This window comes from Vicugna pacos, chromosome 28 (assembly GCF_048564905.1).
Source record: "Vicugna pacos chromosome 28, VicPac4, whole genome shotgun sequence".
In the NCBI taxonomy this organism is placed as follows: Eukaryota; Metazoa; Chordata; class Mammalia; order Artiodactyla; family Camelidae; genus Vicugna; species Vicugna pacos.
The window spans coordinates 11,364,290-11,386,797 of record NC_133014.1 but is presented as its reverse complement, the minus strand read 5'-3'; the positions used below and the strand labels follow the sequence as shown (position 1 = coordinate 11,386,797).

General features: G+C 53.0%; 1 protein-coding gene and 1 long non-coding RNA gene across 2 annotated transcripts in view; one reads left to right on the top strand and one right to left on the bottom strand.

Annotated features, from left to right (window-relative positions):
• The first annotated feature begins 211 nt into the window (after positions 1-211).
• Positions 212-22,508, top strand: part of PAX8 (paired box 8) — a 55,378-nt gene continuing 33,081 nt past the window's right edge. Inside the window, exon 1 of the mRNA XM_006203820.4 lies at positions 212-313. Coding sequence (XP_006203882.1) covers positions 289-313 — 25 coding nt within the window. The 5' untranslated portion in view covers positions 212-288. The remainder of the gene's footprint in view (positions 314-22,508) is intronic.
• On the bottom strand, positions 13,173-21,029 carry LOC140690106 (uncharacterized). Its single transcript, XR_012065283.1, has 3 exons — positions 20,878-21,029; positions 15,882-16,131; positions 13,173-13,584 (listed from the first exon to the last, which is right to left on the bottom strand). It is a non-coding gene; the product is annotated as an uncharacterized lncRNA (long non-coding RNA).

Here is a 22,508-nt window from a genome sequence, read left to right as displayed (position 1 = left end):
ACCCCGGCTGGAGTTTGGGGCTGCCTCGGCGGACCCCGATCCCGGATCCTCCGGACAGGCGCGTGTATTAGGCCTGGCTGGCCACACTTTGCCTAAAAATCCTGCGACTCCTGCCTCGAGATGAAAGCTTCAGGGGTAGGGCCTGGGGAGGAGGTCCAGGACAGGGGGCCGGGAGTCTCATGCCCCTGCCCCTGGGTCTGTGCAGGGCAGCGGCGTGGCGGCGGGCGCAGCGGGGACCTGCGTGAGGAAGCCCTGAGCCCTCGGCGGGCTGCGAGCGACTCCCCGGCGATGCCTCACAACTCCATCAGATCAGGTAAGAACGCGGCGTGGCCAGAACCCCGAGCCCCCGCGTCGCCGTGCGTCCGTGCGTGCATTCGGGTCGGCGGGGCTGGGGAGCTTGCGCTCGGGGCTCGTGGGACCCCTTGCGTGGGGGCGCAGCTGGGAATGCCTTGGGCCTGGCCTTCCGTGGCGGCCGCCTCGCGGCTCCCGGGCCCTGAGGTCCCCCTCGGTCGGCCAGAGCCGCCCTCCTCAGGCCTTGGTTTCTGCGGACCACACGGAGAGGTGAGGAGCTCTCCATGGGGTCAGAAGGGTGTCCTTCGCGCCCCATCCCCAGCTTGCCTGGCCCATCCGAGTGGGCGTCCTGCGCGCTCCCAGGCCCTGCGCCACGCAGGTGCTGGACCTGCAGCTCCCCTGCCCCCGACCTCTAAGCCCTCGTCCCGGGTGCGCGCAGCTCTTGCCCAGGGCTCCCCGGGCAGGACCCTGAGCCCCGCGCACCTCTCAAGCCAACGGGAAAGGAGCCCGTGATGCGGGGCCTGGGAGCCGTGAGCGCACTCGGGGGCTTTCAGACTCCTCCTTGCCCGGCACCTGGCAGGCAGGGACCTACCGCGCTCGGGGCGTCCGGCCTGCGAGGACTGAGCTGCCCGCCAGCCGAACCCCCTCCCCGCCGGCGCCCGGGCTCAAGGCCTTCAAAAGTGCTCGGGGTCCCTGGCTGTGGCACCAGATCTCGCCCACTTCCTGGCCCCGGAAGGAGCCTCAGGGTCGGGGCCAGTGGGCGCGGTGGGCACGGCCGCCCGGGGGCTCAGCAAGTGTGGACAGCGGGCAGAGGCGCGGCCCGGCCCGCGGTGATGGATGGAGCCGGGTCGGCCGCGAAGAAGGCGATTTATGGGGCCAGGGCGCAGCGCTATCGATTTGGGCCGGCAGAGTGAGAGGAAATCAATATTTCAGATGAATTCTCGGCGAATATGAAGTCCCGCTCGGCAAACGGGACATTTGTTATAATAAGGAGGGTCGGATCGGGCGCGGCGCGCGTCTGAGATCTCAATTTAGCGCAGAGCGCCGCGGGTCGGGGCTGCGCCGCGCTGCCTCGGGTCTGGGGGCCTAAACGCCACCCGCGGAGGCTCAGGGATCCCCCCAGGGCGCCGGAAGCTTTCTTATTCGGGTTCGCTCTACCGCCGGATACGGAGTCAACAGCCCGCTTCCTCCCCATCCCTGTCCCCCAAGGAGAGTGGGGCCACCGCCGCCCTGGCTGCCGTCTTCGGGCGCCCGGCCTCCGGGGCGCGGGGTGGAGACCTCCCAGCCCTTCCTGCGAGCGGCCGTGTCCGCGAGCCGGGGGGCCGAGCCGAGCGCCTGCCACCCCTTACCAGCTGCGCCCGGGCGCCATGCAAGCTCCTTGATTACTTTTTGAGGCCAGGACTAGGTTTAAGTCCCGTAGTCTTGAGCCAAACCGGGGCATAACAACGGCCGTCGCCCTGGCCTCGGGATCAGGAAGGTCTCCGAGGCCGAGTGCGCGGCGCCTGGTACCCGGTTCCACGCCAGGCTGGTCCTGGCCGCTTCTGCTCGGCTCCCGGGTTCGTTGTCTCACCGACCCCAACCCACCCCCGAGCTTCCCCTGACCTTTCTGGAGGTGCTCTCGGACTTCGAACTTACCGTGGTGGACCAGACTCTCCCCTCTCTGTCGCTCGCTGCTCGAGAAATAAGAGGATGTCACGGTCCCTCGGGTTGGCTGGATTTTGTTTTCGCTACTGATTTTCATTACAGAAGCACTCATTAGAACAAATGGAAATAAATAAGGAAAGAAGAGAAGACGCAGTTTTTACTTTTACTTTATTTTTAATCAGCAACAGACCCAGATGATGAGACACCACTTTTCCATGAGCTCAGATGCGAATCGCCCTCGGGCTGGGGAAGGGACCCGTCCTCCTCCGGCAGGGCCTGGGGCAGAGGCATTTTCTGTCTAGGGGAGTCAGAGAGGCTTCTTCTAGCCTCTTCCCAAAACAAATAAAGAAATAAACCTAAACTGGAGGGAGGACGAGTCTTTCTCCATTGGTTTAATTTAATGCTAATAAAACAGAAGAAAATTGCTTAAAAGGTAGCGCAAAGGGTTCAAGGCTGTCCCCTGTTCCTTTTCCAAATCCTCTCCAGGCAAACCCGAGGGAGAGACCCTCCGCCTTTGTGGCCAGTTGATTTGACACCATTGCCTATGTTAAGAGCTCAATTCATAAACGGACCCCTCCTGTTTTTATAAGCCCGTTTCCCTCTCGTAGGGCTTAGGGGCTTCCCTCTGTTCCGCAGGCACTCCCGCTTCTGAGCTCGGCTTTGCCTGGGGAGCTCCCCTTGAAGCTTGCCCTGGAGCAGAATCCGAGGTGCAGGTGGCTGCTGGCCCTTTCGCGCCAGCGAGGCGGACGCACGTCTCTAATAATTCCAGATGCTGGAGAAAAGTTTCTTGCGCGGCTTCAGCCGCCCCGGCCGCCGCGGCTCGTCCTCGGCTCACTCTCAGCTGACCTTGCTTCTCAGAGAGATCTTTAAAACAAAGAATTTTTTTTCTTAAGTTTTATTCTGAAGGGATGTAAAAGGCAAAGGGCCGGTTATTCTAATGTGCCGCTGGTCAGTAGTGGGCTGAACGGCCCCTAAAATCCACTGGGAGTTTTGTAGCATCAGGGAACAAAGATCCTCTAAAGCAAAAGTATTTTTTAAAATAGTCAAAGATGCAAGAGAAACGAGAAACGCCACATAAATATTAAAATATAAGTTAGACTTTATCCTTGTATCCGGGAGGAAGAGGAAGAGAGTTTAGTAAAAAGCACACGGATTGTCCTTGAAAGTTATGCGAAGTAACTTACCAGAAGCCTTCTCTCTCAACTCTTGAAAATAGGGTTTTCAAGAAGTAAAATGAGACTTTAGATCAAGGAGAAACCTACCTCTAACTTCCTTAGATCAGAGATGTAACAGCACCCCCCCCCCGCCGCCCCTGCCATTCCTCCTCTTGTTTTTAGAAAGGAGCAAAGGGGACCAAATGATTTGGGGAAGGATCTATTTTGTTCCCAGGTTTCTTGACTGTGCTGAAAATAAAGTCTCGGAGTGAGAAACAGTCTTGAGGAACATAAAGAGGTCTAGGGGTTCCTCAATTCGTCTTTGTTTCAAGATAGTACAGCCTCCCACCCTCCTCAGTGCCAGTTAATTAGGAGATAATTTAGCTACCTTGTGAATTAGTTTTAAGATAAGTATCTTTTCAAGCTTTGTCACTTTAATTGCCCCACTGATTGATAAGAAGTAATTATTTCTAATTGACACTTTTTTGATGTCTATTGGAAACATTTATTTGGGACATTTTTGAGGTGGACAGAAAGTTAATTAATTTTATCCATCTGTACCTGAAAGGACTCTGCCTGATTTTGCTGAAGAGGACAAAAGATACGAAGGAAAACAACTCAAAAATCAATCAATCTCGGAATTTTAATTATTAAGAGATATTTTGGTTCAAAAGAGAGCATCCTACTGTTAATAATAATGTGTCAAAACTTTCTGTTTATGGCCTCAAATCTTGAATTTTAATGCGGTACATATTTTATGGGTATGTGTTTTCCCAGGGACATACTCACCATCCTTTTATATACTGACTTCATTTTGGAGGTTATTCAGCTTTGTAATTAATTTTTGTGAAAAGTAAGATCAATAGATCTCAGTGCACGCAGAATAAATAGCATCATTTTTGCCAGAGCTAATTGCAAGAAAGATTTACTAATAGTCATCCTTGTTCTGTAATTATTGATAGAGTTGAGTATAAAGGTGAAACTTTTCATACCTAAACCTCAAACCTCAAACCTCGGAGTAAACAGTTTAATCATTCACATCCTCCAGAATATGCTACCACGAAAGAGAAAGAAGGGAACGAATGAATATAGAAGAAAAGAAAGACACTGGAAAGGAGAATGGGGGAGGGGAGCAGAGGGAGGAAGAAGGTAGCTGGAGAGAAAAAAATGGACAAACTTATTTCAGAAATGAAGGTAGCCTGGTGCATGGAGGCGTTGCCATTCAATATAAGAAAATCAAAATTCTGCTTCAAAACATGTCTTTTTTGAACGTGATTTCAGCCATAGCTCCTAGCAACCCCTAACCACCACCAGAACCTCCCCCCAACACAGACACTTTTCTACGCATAAAAAGAGATGGGATATTTGGGGAACCAGCTGGTCTGGATCTTGGGTGTCTAGATGTCAAAGTCTGGATTCGGTGCCCGTGAAAAGGAAACTAGAAAATACACATTGTGCTCTGATGGCTTATAAAGAGATTTGAGTGGTGTTTATTTTTATTATTAAAGCCCCTGTGATCTTCATTCCTAGTTGTGTGTACTCACAGTCTTTTCATGGATAGACTTGTGTCTCCCTGACATAGGGAAACATTTCCACATTAATCCAAAGTGGAGACACACGCTCCCGCACACCCATGCATGCTTGAAATCAGAGCAGCCCCATCAGACAAGATGCTCTCCTGCCAGGTTCATTTCAGCTGGCGCCTTTTCCCAACATTTGTGCATAAAATCTCGTCTGTTTTTAATGCTGTTTCTCCCGGATTACGTGGAGCGGCAAGAATGAGGAAACATTTGAAATGAAAAAGAAGTTTAAGACATACAAACAGCAGATAATATCGCATACCAACCTCACTATTAGTGAAACTGGAAAAAATATATAAATAATGCAAAAAAATCAGCAAGGGAGAGTTTAGTAATGGAAAATTCCCCTGCAATTAAATGAAACAGTAATTTAGTGGAGATATGCCTGGGTGAATTAGCATTTATTAATTGGTTCTCATAAAAACAATTTATGTGTCTGTGTTTGGGGGGAGGTGTTTAAAGTATGGATTTTTCATGGGAAAAGTTCCTCAAATATTCATATCAAATTATGGAGTGAGTCCATTCTATTTTGTGAAAAATCCCCTTTGTGAATTTCACCTGCCCACAGAGAGCATGAGGATAAAGAGGAGGAGCCCCCTTTAGATGACAAGAATGAAGCTGGTCCCCTCTTCTCTTGGGACAGTTCCAGGCATGAAGCCAATGGGGGACACATCAGCAGAGTCTGCTAAGCTTAGGAACATCCAACCCGGGTCCTAAGTAGATGCCCAGGTGACCCATCCCCTCTGGGGCCCGACTGAGAGGCAGGGGAGGCTGCTCTGTAGCCCTGCCACCCCCCACCCCACCCCACCCCCCAGCCTGCTCCAGCATCCTCGCCAGCTCAGGCAGGAACTGCAGTTTGTAATCTCAGCGAGGAGCTTGCTAGGGTTGACTGGTGCAGGGATGTGTTTACTTTCTCTCGCCACAGTTGGTCTGTCTTCAGTTCTAAGCATTTTCAAGCTGCTCTATTTATCAGTCCACGAGGTGCCGAGTTCTCAGTGGCACTGAGAAAGCTTTGAGCTCCAAGGATCTGAGTACACAAAGAACCAAAAGATAAAAGAGACCATTTCGTTTCAGGGAAAAAAGAGAGAGAGAGAGAGAGAGATGATTTTTCAAAGGAGGGGGCAGCGAAATGCACCCCCATTCAAGACGGCAGGTTGTTTTTGTTTTAGCTGAGACTTGGGGAAAGGCTGAGTCACCAGCCTTCAGGAGCTCGCACTCCTTTCAGGGAGAGAACTTGGGGATGTAAAACACCCCCTAAAAAATAGGAGAAATGCAACCCCACCCTCAGAGCTTCGGGGGGAAGGATTCTGGACCACCTTAGCCCAGGTTCTTTTGGAAGTGGAGCTAAAACACTCCACTAGGAGGTACGTGTAAGGACCGCTTCCGACAGAGGTGCTTGGTGCTTCCTTTTGAGGGAAGGAGTACAAAGAAAAACTATCCAAGTGTCTCCTGGTTCCTGAAAACTTCCCTCTCCCAGGCCAATTCCAGTTTCTCCGGTCCTCTGTCAGTGACCCTGGGGCGGAGCCTCTGGGTCCGGGTGGAATGGGCAGGGGCGTCAGCGCTTCCTTACTTATTTGCCATCATGGCATGTTTTAGTAGATCGTTGAGGGTTTGTAATTATGTCCTGAGGTCCAGGGTTAGGGCTGACAAGCCCATCTGAATTTCTGAAAACCCCTCCTGACTCTTCCCTTGGCCTGGTGGGTGGATGAGCAAATGTCTCTAACCTGGGTCAGGGGTCAGAAATACCTTCGTGGGAAGGTTTCTACTTTAAACCCACAGTTCATGTCACTGAGTCTGAGCTTTTCCTTGACTGGGGCTCCTTCCCCAGAAGGATAAGGGCCTGGGTAGGACCTAGTGTCTCCTTGCTGAAGCATGCCTGAGACCCAGGGGAGGGACACTCAGGAGTTCCCCAGGGATATGTGGGTCCTGTCTCTGTGTTTATTTTTGAGGAGCCTCCCTTAGTCCTGGATACCTTATAAAATGTCAAGGATCACCAAAGCTCAGCCCAGCCAGCCCACAGCCACTCCAGCTGTGCCAAAGCCAGGTTCAGAGGGCTGAGGGTACCCTCACCCTGAGTGAGCGCTTCGTAAATGGAAGCTCTGACTATTATCTTTGTGGGCTGTTACAGGTGTGGGATTCTGCTGGGAGGAGGGTGTGCCCATCATCTCACTGAATTCTCAGGAGTCTATTAGGCGGGTTTGTTACAGACATTTTTACAGAAGAGAAGGGAATGGACGCTGAGTGAGGCTGATCTGATTCCAGCTCCCTTTCCACTGTCCTTCTTTCCAAAGTCCAGATCATCAAAACTTCCTGTAGTGTTAGATGGTTCATGCCTTCGACTCCATTGGGAACTCAGATCAGCACCCTGGGGGAGGCAGCTCAAGGCCCTGTACTGACGGCGACAGGTAGGGCCTTCAGTTTATCAGTGTCCCTAAGATTCCAGCTCAGTTCAAATAGATCCCTTTCAGGGCTGTATTCACTCTTCCCGTCTGCAAAATGGGAGCAGTGGTCCCTCTCTGGATGTCCCTCTTGGAGGTCACTGTGAGGAGGAAGGGTGCTCAGTGACTAGGAAAGGCAAACAGAGAGAGTTTAACACTCCCCAAGATGCTGTGTTTCTACCTGCACCCCCAAAAAGCAACTATCCACGGGCATCTCAATAAATCACAGGCCAGCAGGGAACTTACTCCCTCGGCATCTCCAAACCCCACCGGGCCTCTGCACCTGGGTGCATTTCAGGGACTCATGAGTTAGTGGGTGTCACGCAAGCAGCTTCACAGTTACTGGGAGGACCCGCCCTGGAAGTCAGGGGCCGTCACCGTCACCGGGTGCCTTGCTCATGGGCGGCAGGTGGGGAGCCCTTGAGATGCCGGAAGTCATTTCCCCAAGTTCAGCTTCCTTCCCTCTGCTGCTTCCTGGTTGGGGTGGGGAGGGTTCCTCTCACTCAAGGATTCAAAATCACATCGTCTGCGCCCGTGGAGACTCCGCCGAGGCGCTGCTTGTAGGAGCAGCTGAAAAGGGGGTTCATTTCAGTGTCACGTTTCACTGTGGGGAGTAGTGGCCCAGCTCCTGGCTGGTGGCATTTCTCAGATGCAAACCTGTCTTTGGGTTAAGCTGAGAAAGAGAGTGAGAAAGGAAAACCACTTCTCTCCCTTCCTCTGTAAACTCTCTTTTCTTCTCCTGTCCTCCGCCACGTGCTCCTCCGCGTTATCTTCTGCACTCGCTCCCGTAAGTGGCCTTGGAGTGACCGGAGTCGTCAGTGCTAATTAGTCCCCTGGGACATATTGTTGCTGTCAGAGCAGCAGAGAGGTCGGGGAGCTGGTTGGGTGACGCATCTAAGAGAGAAACAGCTTCATCTGCTGCTGTCCCGGGAACCGCGCGTTCCCCGCACACCCAGGGCCCTCTGCGGGTGTTGCGTTTTGATTCCTTGCTCCTCTGGGAGGACAGCACAACCATCGCTCCTGGGATGGACTCCAGGGGAGCTGGGGGGTGTCAAGAGGGCAAGGGACCATTGAAGTCACCGGGGAGCTGGGCCTTGCGGCAACCTCCCGTCTCTGCAGGCAGCAGGAGGGGCTACGCCTCGGAGTCTTTGCCTGTGACTCACACCTTGCTGCTTTCTCCCCGAGTGATGTCAGGCAAGCCGGCCACCTCTCTGGGCTTGAGTTTCCTTTGTATAAAATATGGAGACGTCGCAGGGTTTCTAGGAAATACTGAAAGTAAAACCAGTATCCTCACCTGACACGTAGCAGCTACTCAGGAATTTGTCCCTGCTCCATACAGAGGTCACCAGGGAAGAGCATCTTCCAAGATTCTCCAGGGCAGATGCCCAAACATGCTAATATTTGTCCTAATATTTCCTGTGAAACTCTCCTAGAGGAACTTGACATCGAGTGTCCAAACCTTGTTCCAGTTAAGACTTAGGACAGACATTTTACTAGTCCACCTGGACAAAATAAGAAGCCTGTGGCCCAGGAGGGTTGGATTAAATGAAAGGGTTCATGGGAAAGGCTGGCTCAGAGCCCTGTGGCCATGATCAGCTGCTACCCCAGCCCACTCTGGAAAAGGCTTCCTTATTCCTCAGTCACAGGGGAAGCACTCGGCTCACGATTGAACAGGCTGTCCCTGAACTTTGCGTTGGAATCCAGAACGTTCTAGAGTTTTAGTAGAACTGGTCTTAGAGGAAAAGTGAGCTAGAATGGGCGTGCATCTTCGCTGTGTGTGTAGCTAAGACAGGACCACGGGAAGACGTGCGCGGAGTACTTGTTCTTAATTGACACGGAACCAGATGTTTATTTAAAAAGAATAAGAAATTTACAAGTCTTCTGTCTTCTACTCTCTTCTCTCTCCTCCCTCCAGCCCCACCCCTACCCCTGTTTTATATTTCCCCACTTTGTATAATAATAATCTAGCTTCGGCAGAATAGCAAACCCTGGTTGACATTTAAAAGTCTGGGATTAGCTGAGCACCAAATCCCTGACGCCAGCTCTGTTTTGTTCTTTCCCTCCAAAGGGATTGTTCTTGAAGGCTGTCCAGATAGACGTGGCAGGAGCGGGGCGATCGCCTGATACATCCCTGTATGTCTGGCCGTGACTTCAAGTCAGAGGAAGAGGCCGGGAGGGAGACGGTGGGGCCAGGACAGGAGATGGAGTCAAGCTGGAATCTGTGGGTCAGACAGAGGTTTGATTCAATTTCACAAGCCCTCATGGAGGGCCACCTGCCGTGGGCAGGGCACCACGCCAGTGATGCTGGCCCTCACTGCCACGGTAGTCCACGTAAATGGCAGGAGTGAGAGGCCCCTCCTCAGGGCAAGGAGCTCAAGTCTCATGATCCCCTTTCAAGGAGGTGGACTCAACACCAGGAGGGGAAATCCTCAGACAGAACACTCCAGTGGCGGGACAAGGGGTGAGAACCAGCAAGCCAGGCGCTGGGATCACGAGAAGTCATTTATCGCCAATAGCCACCCCCACACAACCACGTAGTCGCTGATAACAGAGAACCCCTCATCTGGCCTTCTGGAGTCTGGTCGATCCCCAGAGCACTCGCTGTTCCAGAAAGGCAGCCTGTGAGGCAGTGTGGGAGCAGCCAGCTCCACAGTGGTCTACGCTGGGGCTCCGGGTGGCTGGCCAGCTCGCGGCAAAATGTTCAGAGTTGTAGGTGTGAATGCGGTGGAGGCCTGCCCACTTCTGCCCAATCAAAACCCTTGCTGGACCCATCTGATGCTTAACCCACGTGCCTTCAGAGATTGTCAGACTTTACAGGACTTCCCCCTTGGCCTCCCATCTCCCTGATAGTGTGACAAGGCCTGGGTCCTTCCAGTCCCCGTGTTTTCTGGTGATATGACAACACCCCATAGCAGCAAGATCTCGTGCCCCCTACACCCTCTCCATCACCTCCTGCTGGCTGGACAGGTGCCTCCAACTGGGACGGGCCTGCCCCGGGCCTTGGGGCTCACCCTCGGGTGAGTGGGACCTGCTCCCCAGAGTCCTGCTGGTAGTCACACAGGTGCCTGATTGCTTGCTCACAGTTGCTTTCCTCAGAGCTGGCTGGGTCCTCCTGGCTGGAAGGTGTCCATCTCCCCAGGAGATATGAGGCCTGGAGCGCGTCCTGCCCCTGCCCACACGGCCCTCCGTCCCCACCTCCCTGGAAGTCACTCCCTGTCCCAGAGGGTACACACAGCTGTGCATGGTCTTCTATTGCTTGCAGGCTGTTGTGTGTGTGTTCATCCATCTCCACACGTAGACAGTGCCCGTCATGAGGCCAGGGCACCTCTTTGCCCCTGGATGGGGGTTGCCGAAGAGGCTGGGCCTCGGGAATCTGACACACCTGGTTTTGAATCCGCACTCAACCAGGTCCACCTGCATGACCTCAGGGGCCCTTTCGCTCCCCAGTGACGTGGACTCATGGTTCCTGCCTCAGAGGGCTGCTGTGAGGCCTGACCGGCCATGTGTTTGTGAAGCACTGAGTCCCAGGCTCTGCACAGCCCAGCCCTCCTCAGGCCACCCAGCTCAAATGCCACCTCCCCCTGGAAGCCTTCCAGGATTTCTTTCCTCCTCCCCAAGGTTCCTACCGCTTTATTTTTATGGCATGTTTTGTAGCCTACTTTGTGTAGGAATGTCTGCCTCTGCATCTCTCACCTCCTAGACTTAAGAATCACAGCTCACAGGAGCCTCAGAGGTCTTGTTACATCAGATAGTCTACCTAGACCCAGAGTTGTTCAAGGCCGGAAGGGTGAAGCCCTGTCATCATGTTTTACCCACGGGGAAACAGGCCTGGAGAGCTGTGTCCCAGACCCCACGGGCTCGTGGCAGAACAGTGGCCTCACACTTACAACCTGGGCTTTTGGTGGCACGGCACTGCCTTTTGGAAGGTGTTGCAAGGGAGAGCGAGCACTGATCCCAGAGAATAAGAAAGGTTGCGGCTGTCTGGACTGGCAGAGCCCAGGGAGAGCTGCCGAGACACAAATGCACACCCACACACGCACACACACTCACATGCATGCATACACACACAGCACACACTCCCGTACGCACCAACGTCCAACGACGCACACATACCCACACCTACACACGACCAAGGCTGGGACTAGGGTGAGGCACAGAGGGGCCCTTCCAGGCACCCAAAATTTAAGGAGGCTCCCACACACAGGCTCATCAAAGAGCAGGGTCAGCCCGGAGAGCCAGTGCCTCCTTAAATTTTGTACCCTGGATGCCTGGCTGTCCTCACCCTCGTCCCCATAGGTGACACACACACTCCTACACCCACATTCACACACATGTGGGTGACGTGGCTCACCAACACACACGTGCACACGTGTATACAATACTCACCCTCTCACACGCGTAAACACACGCATGTGTGTGCAGAATACTGTCCTAGGTCTGTGGGAGATAAAAAACCATGGCCAGAGAAGCCCCTGACTCCCAGACACCCCGAGAGACCTGGCCAGGAAGTTACAGGAGCGACTGATGAGTCCCAATTGAGGCCACAATGGCTGCGAAGACACGATACTGGATGTGGCAGGGATAGTGGGGTGCAAGAGATCTGGGGAACCTGCTCTGGGTTTTGGATCAATTTCCGTCAGCCTAAGGGTCACTGACTTGTGACCTCCCCGCTCTTGAAACCTAAGGCCTGAGGTCTGAGCAGAGGCGCTCTGCTGTCCAGCCATGACCTTTCCAGGCGCCCCACTTAAGTTATGGGACATTGGTGGCTATGGGGCCCCGCAGAGACCTTCTTTGCGGATGAGACCCAGGGACAGTCAGCCATTTGTCCCGATCACTTGTCTGGCCAGTGTCAGAGCCACTACAATGCTCGGGCTCTGGGGTCCATGGTGACTCTTCCCAGATGAGGACAGAGTTACAGAGGGTGGGGGTGGGGGCACAGTGGCACGACTTGCCTGTTCCAGAATCTTGCCTCTTGGTCTCCCGAGGATGACAACACTGGAGGCAGGGGTCTGAGGGCTGCCACTGGTGGGCTGCTCTGCTCAGACCACGAGAATGTCCCCACTCGGAATCCCCGGGAGCTCTGCACAACCCTCCACTAAGCCTGCGGGGGAGACGTGAGCGGGAGTGGCGGTCTCGTGGACACGTGACATGAGACTTGCTGCAGCCCCGCGTGAACTGATTGTTACCAGCAACGCGGTGCATCACAAAGACTTTGTATATTTGACCAACAGATATTCGTATAACTTTCATAAATCGGTGATTCTCCCACAAGGTTTCCCCGCACAGTGTGTAACCCGATCATTGATATAATGAAACTGAGTTACGGTGGCAGGAAAGAGTACATTTGTGGATAAAATACCTTTGAGTTAAGGGTGTATTTTTTTTTTCTATTTACTGGCCACTGCCTCCTATTTTCCTAGGCCCTCCCTGGGGTCTGATTTAACAGCACATGCTAATTTCTGCTTTGTAGAGCTTAGGTTTGGTGGTGTTCTTGGCAGAATACCGTGTGTGACCCGCCAGATGCCCCATCTCCGGGGAACAGCAGGGGATGGTGTGAGACTGGAATTGCCTGATGGCCACCAAGTGGCTGTGATGCCCCAATTCTGTGAAATGATGAGGTCCACAGGCCCGCATCAGAAGGCATCTCGAGCATTTCCTCCATGGAGAATTTACGTTGCCACCATTTAACGAGAGGAGCCTCATCCCTGCACCCCTTTCCTCCTGTCTTTACTTTTCCCAACAAAACCTCCTCCTTATCAGGCACATGGTCTGACGAGAGAGCGCGTGCCCTGCTGTCTCTTCTTAGGGCACTAATCCCATGATGAGCTCCCCACCCTCATGACCTCATCTAACCATGATCATCTCCCTAAGTCCCCACCTCCAAATACTGTCACACTCAAGACTGAGACTTCAACATATGAATTTGGGGAGTGGGTGGGGGGACATTCATCCCATAACACCAGCCATGGACATCACGATTTATTTTTCTCCTTCTCAGATGCACAAACCATTGATTCACTCTCCAGAGTTGCTTCTGTTCCCAGCCCTGTGTGATGTACCTGTCTCCCCTCTTCCCGACCTATTTCTCTTCTAAGTAGGTACTCAGTCTGGCTCCTGTGCCTGGACCATCTCAGGTTTCACTCCAGCTCCTAAAGCAGCATCTGGTATCCCTTTAGTCGCCGACTCTAACTTCCTGGCGTGGCTGCGCCAGCCTGGCCAAGCCCAGTACCTGTCTCTCAGTGCCCCCACAACCATGCTCAGTTACTCCCCGATCTGATGACGTGCTCTCCCCAGTCATTCATCCCCTGGCCACAGGAGCCTTGAGTTCTAATTCCAAGCTGTCTCAGAGAACATTATTACTCGAATTTTCTATTCAGTGAGTTAACATCCACCAAGCTCTTCAGTGTGTCAGGCGTGGAGTTAGGCTATGGGGTTACAGGAATCACGAGACCGTGCCTCTGCCTTTGTGCTGATGTTCTAGAGAGAAAGGAAAGCAAATTGGACTTTTAGTCACAAGCACAAAGAGGAAGAAAAGGCTTCGGTCCAGAGAGACACAAAATGCTGAGCTTGTCGGGCAGCAGGGAGGCGGGCCGGGCTGAGTGGGTGCCGGGGAAGGCAGGGACGGCCTGCCTGGAGATGGGGCAGGAATCCACCAGGGGACTCAGGAGGGACCTGCTGGAGCCGGGACGTGACACTCTGGGAGTGTGTGCAGGATCCAGAGCCCAGGGTCATCTCTGGGCAAAGGGGACAGTTATGGGAAGACAGGTGGGGTTCAGACAAAGTGTGGGGTGCTTGCACCCTGCCGTCGGGAAGCCTGGGTCAAGTGCACGGAATGTACTTGCTAGTGGGGGAGCAGTTCCCGCTCACGGCCATCCTCACCTGGCTCGACCTCACACTTCCCTTGTCACCGGGTTCCATATTCCTAGGGCTACATACCTACTTACTCGGTCCTCTTTGGGATTTGCGGTGTGTTTTTGTTTTTGTTTTTGTTTTTATTGACGTATAGTCCGTTTACAACGCTGTGTCAATTTCTGGTGTCCAGCACAACGCTTCCGTCATACGTGAACACACGTGTATTTGTTTTCATGTGCTTTTGCACTGTAAGCTCCTACAAGAGATCGAATATAGTTCCCTGTGCTCTGCAGTATAAACTTGTTTATCTATGTGGTGTTTTTATTAAGTGGAACAGCTTGGTGATCGTCTGTGATCGCTAGACGATTCACGTTATCAAAATGTTCGGATTTCCCTCCTTTCCCAGCCCTGTTCCAGAGGATCCTAACCTGGTGATTTTCCAAAATCACCCTGCTTGCTCTTCCTCTTAATCCAATCATTAACAGGCATCTGTGAGCAAACAGCGGGCGTACAATCCGAGAAGGTTCCATCCCACCCCACCGACCCGAATTCCCACTGTTTCCGTATGCAGACCCATGTTCCAGCCAGCTAGTCTTTGTTTCCAAAACACGCTGTGCACATTCCCACCTCTGTGCCTCTGCCCCATTCGGTGGCAGCTGCCTGGAACCTCGTCCCCACTCCCGCCCCCTTGGCCAAGCTCCGCTCAAGTGCCACTTCCTTAACCAGACCCTCTCTCTCACTCATGTTTAGTGACTGTCCCGTGTGACTGCCCACTGCACCTGCCTCCAAGCGAGAGGAAGCATTCTTGCAGTTCTCCCTGAATCCCCAGCACCTTTAAGAAAATCCTGCCTGGAGCGAGGGCTCCGCAAATCCCCCTGATGGTCGTTTTCACCTGACTCGCCAATAACACGGCCCGTTGTTTCACTGGTTGACCTAACTCATACACTTGAATTTTGTAAATAGAGTTTTTCCAGCATGAAGTACACTTGGTCGTTTCACATGACACTGATATAATTACTCTTCTATTTTCTTTATAATAAGTGGCCACTATGGGACAGAGGGAATGAGAAAAGCAACCATTTAGGGAAACGGATGCAGCCACTGAGGCCCGAGCTGTCTCACCAGGACACCTTCCTGCTCGTTGCTGGACTGGACTCAGATGCAGGATGACAAGGGAGGGCAGCAGTGACCACTGGAAGGAGCGAATACTGGCAGCGCTGGGCCGGACTGACCCAGCAAGGGAACCTTCCTGTGGGACGCTGGGTATCAGTGTGGCAGGGTGGTGGGCCAGATTCAGGGTCCATACGTGAGGACCAATAGTTCCAAGATTCTGTAGGTTAGGAATAAAATTTCCCAACCAATATCTGGCAGATAGTAAATATATGATAGATGCTTGATAAATATTTGCTAAATGAAAGAACTTTTTGGAAAATTTGCCTTATACAAATATTCCTCAAGTGTGTTCTCTGGTCTAATATCCGAAGCTCCTGGGGCTCTGTTAGCCAATGCGGGGCCCTCGAATCTGCATCCTTCTCAGGCTCCCCATGATTCTGCTGTAGATCAGGGTCTGAGAATATGGATCTAGAGTCAGCCCACCTTGAGGCCCAGCCAGAGGTCATCCTCACGTGGAGCCTCTCGTGCCAGCCCTCTAAAGAGATAGCCCTTCTCTCTGCCCGGTACCCCTCCTCCTGGAGATGCCCCATCTGGCTGTGGACAGGAGTGGATCAGACCCAGATACAATCTCAGGTCTGCTCTTAACTGGCTGTGCACAAGCCATTAACCTTCCAAGACAGTGTCTTCACCCACAGGATGGGCTCAGAGTACCAGCCCCTCCCTGCCCATAGAGTTGTGAAAACCCATCCCCTACGCAACCAAGGCCCATTGATATTTGTTACCTTGAATTAAATTTCAGGATCACTTACCTGATAGCACTTTGAAAGGGCTCAGCAAATGTCAGGTGCATTCCTGACCAACCTTTTGACTGGATCCGGAAAGTTCTTGAAAGGAGGAGAAGCCTGGAAGTCCTCGTGGGCTTGGGGGGAACACAGCCTGGCTGGGCAAGAGTGAGGGACCCCTGCAGGAGGCTTCACTGGGCTGAGATGTGGCGGCTCTTGCCTTAGAGAAGAATTTGCCACAGGATGGAAGGGTGGGGAATGGACCAGGACGGTGGCTCTGTGGGAGGATGGCGATGTCAAGAGAAGCAGGTGCAGGCAGAGAGGGTCAGATACTAGAAAACATTTGCTCTCTGCCTGAGTGGTGGAGCTCAGCTTAGACTGACAAGTCACTTGGAAGGGCAGCCAAACATCCAGGACTGTAGCCCAGGGGGCCTTCCCCATGCCTGCTGGGTCTGTTTCAGAGCTGGAACCTTGTTGACCTGTGCATTTGTTTGCCGGGGCTGCCGTAATAAAGGACCACAAACAAGGTCCTTTATTACGTGCATTGTCTCATGGTTCTGGGGGGGTAGGGGTCTGAGATCCAGGTGTTGGCAGGGTTGGCTCCTACTGAGGGCTGTGAGGGAGAATCAGTTCTGTGCTTCCTCCCCTGGTGTCTGGTGGCATGCTGGCTGTCTCCCCTGTTCTCTGGCTTGTGACAATATACCTCCAATCTTCACAAGGCGTTCTCCTTGTGTGTGTCTCTCTCTACCCAAATTCCCCCTTTTCATAAGGACATGGTCCTGTTGGATTAGGGCCACCCTAATGACCTCATCTCAACTCGATCACCTGCAAAGACCCTCTTTCCCTATATGGTCACATTCTGAGAAACGGGGTGAGGATTTCCACGTGGGAGTTTTGGAAGGACACAGTTCAATGCATGGCAGTCTGGGTGTTGCAGACGATTAGTCTAACTCAGCTCCCTCTGAGACTTTTGGCTGCTTCAGGTCCAAGTGACACCAGCTATACACGCCCTGGCTGGGGACCGACAGAGAGAGGAGGAGCCAACAGGTGTTCCTTAGAGCCTTTCACACCCCCAGGCTCCCACAGGAGAAGGGACTCTGTTTCCCAAACCCAAACCCACAGAAAAGAGCTTCCAGACTATGTTGATCACATAAGAAAATCAAATGACACGCAGACTGATAAAAGGACCCGAAATCTGTCCGGGATTCTGCCCAAGCCCCACCGCCTTCTTCCTTCACTGTCTGCTGAGATGGCCCCAGTCAAGATGGTGCTCAGGTCCCAAAGAGGCCCCCTGGGATGTGGAATGAACAGGGACTGAGGTCAGAAAACATGACTTTTGCCCTGGCTCTGCCATAACGTGTGTCTGTGACATCAGACACGTGGCCTCCCCTTCCTGGCCGAGGGACGCTCTTAAAAGTGGTCCGCAGCCCTGGCACCCCATGGGGTACTTCACGCGCCCCCCTCAACTGTCTGTCAGCAGAGTGGCTCTCTCTCTGTCATCTTGCAGGTCACCTGCAGCCCACGGGGCCCAGTTCATCTTTCTACAGGTGGCCTCCGGGCCACCTCCTCCTATTTCCTCTGCAGAAGAGTTTCCCAAAGTCCCCCGCAGAGCTTTCTCTGCGCCCTCTGCTGGTAGTTTCTAGCCACCATTCCTGAGGGCAGTCCTGGAGTCGTAGATGTGGGACTCAAACGACAGTAAAGATGATCTGCGCCCTTCAAGCCAGATGAGGAAACTGCAGCACAGACAGGCAGAGTCCCGGAGCAGGTGGAAACCAGGTCTCCGATTCTCAGCATGCCCCTCTCCTTTCCCTGAAACCACTACCTGCAGGCTAGGCCTGCCCCGCTGTGTGCCCTCCTGTGTCCTTATTCAGCACTGTGTGGCTGTTAGAGTGTATCATCCACTTGGCTGCAGTGCCGGGTTCTGGGGAACCAGCTGTCGACAGGTGTGGAGACCACGGATACGCAGTTTTGTCACAGATTTTTCTCACTGTGTCAGACCCCAAATAGTGAGTCTTCTTCATTCGTTTCTACCTGTTTCACTCCTCAGGGCAGCCAGGCTCCTTCCTTCTGCCCCCACAACGAGGGCTGGGGGCTCTGTGTACACACACACACACGCGCGCGCGAGCGCACAGCCCACTGTAGGAATTCCACAGGGTTGTGGAAAGAATTAAAGGAGACAGTGCTTGTGAGTGGGTTTTAAAATTTGAAGGTTCTATAAGGTGTCAGGGATTATTAACCTGTAAGTTTTTCAAGGGTGAGAGCTGTGTCTTCTGCCCACATACACACAACCTGGAATATTGTTAGAGAGTGGGTGCTCATTGAATTGAAATCTAATGAACTGAAAATTGCTTTAAGATAGACCCATTTTTTTTAAAAGAAAAAACAGCATTAATATCTACAGGCCTCTGACCCCAGGAGGATCGGAGGGTAAAGCACAGTGATTTGTGCTGATGCCAGGCTTCTAAGTGCACAGTCAGCAGGCTCTGGGTGCCCACCTCGTACCTGTCCACTCTCCCCCAAGTGCAGAGGCCCTGGCCTTTTCCACTGCAGCCCCGGGGTGGGCGATGCCAGGAGTCTAGAGGCATCCAGGACACCTCCAGCAAGCTCTGGCAGGTGCCACTCGCAGCCTCTGAGTGCAAGTTCGTGTTTCATCAATTCCTTAATGTTTTCAGTACATATTTATTGACCATCTACTGAGTGGATATAAACTCTGGTCAATTACAGAGGAAGTTTTTAAAAATACAGACACCATGCCAAGAGATTCTGGCTGAACTGACCAGAGGTGGAAAGTTCCTGAACGCCCCAGAGATTCTAGCGTGCAGCCAGGGCGGGAAGCACCGCCCTTCTTCCTGCAACGCAAGCTCCTGCGGTCACGTAGGACACTGCACCTGCCCTCAAGGAACTAGGGGTCTAGGGGGCAGGGAAGGCACTGGCCCCAAGAAAGGCCAATGGTGGGAGTCAGATGGAGGGCTGTGGACCGGAGCGGTCAGTGGAGAAGGTGGGAGTGAGTGAGTGAATTTTCCTGGGAGCTGGGCCAGAAAGGCTTCTGTCCTCGGGAACATGAAGGCCAGGGCGTGAGGTGGGTTTGAGCCACCCCGAAGCCACATCCACAGAGAAGAGGCACCACGTCTTCAGGAAGAGGAAGGAGTGCGCCTCCAGTTTGAGAAACAGGAAGGGAAGTGAGATGGTACCCAATCTTAGTCACGGGGAGAAAGTGGTCCCATGCTGTTTAAAAGCCTACCAGTATAGTTTATTGGATCTGAGAAAGCTGGCAGAGGCCTCCAGAAATCTTCAAGACAGTCCCAAAGGTGAACTTAGCCAAGAAATGCCTCCAGCTCCCCGGCCCCTGCATTCCCAAGCCTTCCAGAGTGCCTTTGAGACCAGGCAGGGCCTCTCATCAAGCAGCACTTTTCTTAGGGAGCTTAGAGGTCTACTGACATTTACAGCAGCTCCATCCCTGGAAGTCCCCGAGCTGGGTCCCTTCCTGGGAGGGAGGTGACAGGGTTAATCTAAGGGCTGGGGGAGGCGGAGAAAGGCCTGGAAACCACACAGTGAAGCCAACCAGATTAACCAAGGAAGCGAGAGGGGGGTAGACCATTAGGAAGACAAAGAGAAAATCATGCTGGAGCAATAGAAAGGGAAATCTAATATCAACTAGGGAAAAATAAATGGAGATTAGGGCAAACAAATTAGCTTTAATGGGTTCAATGCTAATACAAGAATAACAGCCGAGCTGTGAATGCCTTTAAGGGGAAGATGGGATAAAGAACCCGAGCAGTCATGCAGGCAATAAAGAGGATGCGGGGAGGGGGATCGACCAGAGGAGCTGGAGGCGGGAGGTAGAGGGAAGGGAAAAGTCAGGGCCACTGCGTGAGGGAGAGATGTGCAGGAGAGGTCTGCCATCTTGGACCAGAGCAGTGGGGATGGGGCAGGCAGAGGGCTAAGAGGAGGTGAGATGGGGGAGCAGGGGCGATCAGCGAGGGGTGGAATCAAAGCAAGCCAGGCAGTGGGAAGAGACTGAGAACAGAAGAATAAAAACCCCCGAGCAAGAAAGTCTGGGCAGAGAGGGAGTGGGGATGGATGGATGCAAAGAGAGTGGAGAAAAATAAACCAACATGGAAGGGGGGGGAAGTGTAAAGGCATTAGGTTTGTTCTCAGACTAAAGAAAATCATCAAAGAGGAAAAATTAGGTCCCAGCAAAATGCAAACCCAGAGAGGATTCTGAGGTGGGCTTTGCAACGCAGCCCACGGGTAGGTGACGGGAAGGCAAGTCCCCCCTCAGAGAAAGGTCTGCCGGCGCCGCCAGAATAACCACGTGCTACCAGGGGCGGGGCTGGGTGGACGGGGCTGAGCGGCACCTCGGAGTCCCCAGCTTGAGCCTCCGTTCTGCGCCTTTGTGACCATGCAGCCTCGGGCAAGTTGCACACGGTCTCTCTCTGCTCTGATCTGTAAAATGGGGATGACGTGCTGTTACAAGACCTAAATGGGACAAAGTGCTCAGAGCGTTCAGCCGGCTCCAGAATGAGCACCGCCACCGCTGTCAGCGTCACTCCTAAGCGTTGACTCACGGCGGAGAGGAGGGCGGGACTGAATACCGAAAAGCTTTACTTACGTTTTCCTTCCCCTTTTTCCTCTTCTGTAAGTCCAACATTGGCCAAATACAAGCCAAGTTTGGTTCTTTCCCAGCTAGAGACTAATCCAGGGGAATCCATCTTTACCACCTGGCCCCATTTCCCACCCTCCATCCTTACCAGCCCTCCCACTCCCTGGGCTGATCTAAGGCCAGAACATCCGAGAAAGCCAAATGTCTAACCTATTATTCCAAGGGCCTCTAGGAGACCCTCAGATCTACCAGAACTTGAGAGCATAGGAGGTTGGGAGCTGGAGTTGTCCTCATGGCCTCACAACCTGGGGCCCTCTTGGGCTGCATGAAAGTACATGGCGTCCCCACAAGAGGGACAGAGGCCAACAGACCGAGAGAACGAATCAACAAGAACCAGCCCAGGAATGAATGAATAACCACCTCGACGGGGGATCCAGGAGGGAAAAGAAGGGCTGGGATTCTTTCCTGCCCCTCAGGGCATTCCAGAACCTTGCCCTTTGCTCGTCACTAAGGATTTTAGAAGACGGAGAGCTTCTGCTGATCCAGGCAAGACGAAGGGTAGGTGGGGTGGGAGAGCTTGTCACTTGCTGCGAAATAAGTTCATTCAATGGAAACCATTCCCATAAAACCGTCACCTCCAAGACAGGTCGCCAGAGCCTGGAGCCGTGCCTGATGCGGAAGCAATGATGGTCAGAGGGTAATGGAGACTGTTTGTCCCAGTGCTATACGTGCATCGTGTTGTGTACATCACACAACACACCTAGCAGGAGAGGCGGAGAGCGGCAAAGTTCACGCCGAAGTCACAGGTGGAAAAAGGGTTTGAATGTCGCTGTCTGTCTCCCGAGCCTGCTTTCCTAAACTCTACCCTACACAGCTTCGGTGGATGAAACTAAATGAATAAATGAAAACTGCCCACTTATCAGGGCGAGAGGACAGATTCAAAAGCTACTTATCAGTTCATGCTTCTATGAGGGACTGAGAAGTGGGCCACAGGGCAGGGGCTGAAAGGCTGGAGGATGGTACAGGATGTCCTCTTGGCACACGTGGTTCTTGTCAGCATTGTCGCAGCAGCGGCAGGTGATCCAGATTCCAGCTCTCCTGGAACCAGCCTCATGGGCACCTCGGATGGACCAGCAGCAGCCAGGAGGTGTCCTCATCTGGGAGGTCCAGACCCAGCTCCCTGGGCTCCTCCTCCAAGCATCAAAGTTCTGATAACTCCAGCCTCTTCCCTGTCTGCCCGCGGTCCTAGGAATGATGGCTTCCTCCTGCAGGTGCCATCTCAAGATGGTACGCCAGGGCTTCTCTGTGCTCTTTCAGCCTCCAAAGCCCAGATAAGCAGGTCCCTGCATGAAAGCCCTTCTGTGGAAATACCTGGAAATAAGTTTGGGTTTTCCAACTGGCCCCTGACTGATACTCTACTTAATGCCAGAAGAGGGCTGAGGAAACAGGATTCCAGGGCTGGCTTGGTCGTGTCCTTGGCCTTGAACCCAGAATACAGTGCTGAGCATCTTGGCAGTGAGAACTGGAGAATCAGTTTCTTTTTTTACCGACAGGACTCTGGCAGACACCTAGGAGCAGCACCGCCCAGCAACCTGGAGCCAGAAGCTTCTCCAGGGGCTTCTGAGCCTGGATGGCTGAGCTCCCAGGAGGGACATAGCTTTGCTAATAAACAGTTGTCCCACCTGGCTCGAGCTGTCTCTCCTGGTTCTGCCCCTCAGTATATGCTGAAATCTCCCCACCAGAGCTGTAAATCCTTCATCATCCTCCATAACCCTCAATGGCCAGAGATAGAAGGAAAAGACTTCTCAGCCTGCATTGGTAACAGTGTCCTCAGTGATGTAAAATGGTGACAGTAGCAGTCATTTCACGGAGTGCCCCCCGGAACCAGCAAGGCAGTGGGTGAGCCAGAACGCTCCCGGAGAAGGTGTGAGCCTGACGTGCATCACACATTTAATGCTGACCTTGAAGGCTGGATGCAAAAGCCAACAGGAAGGTCCCTGCATTCATTCCACGGCTCCTGTAGAAGGAAGGCAAGCCTCTCTTTTCCCGCG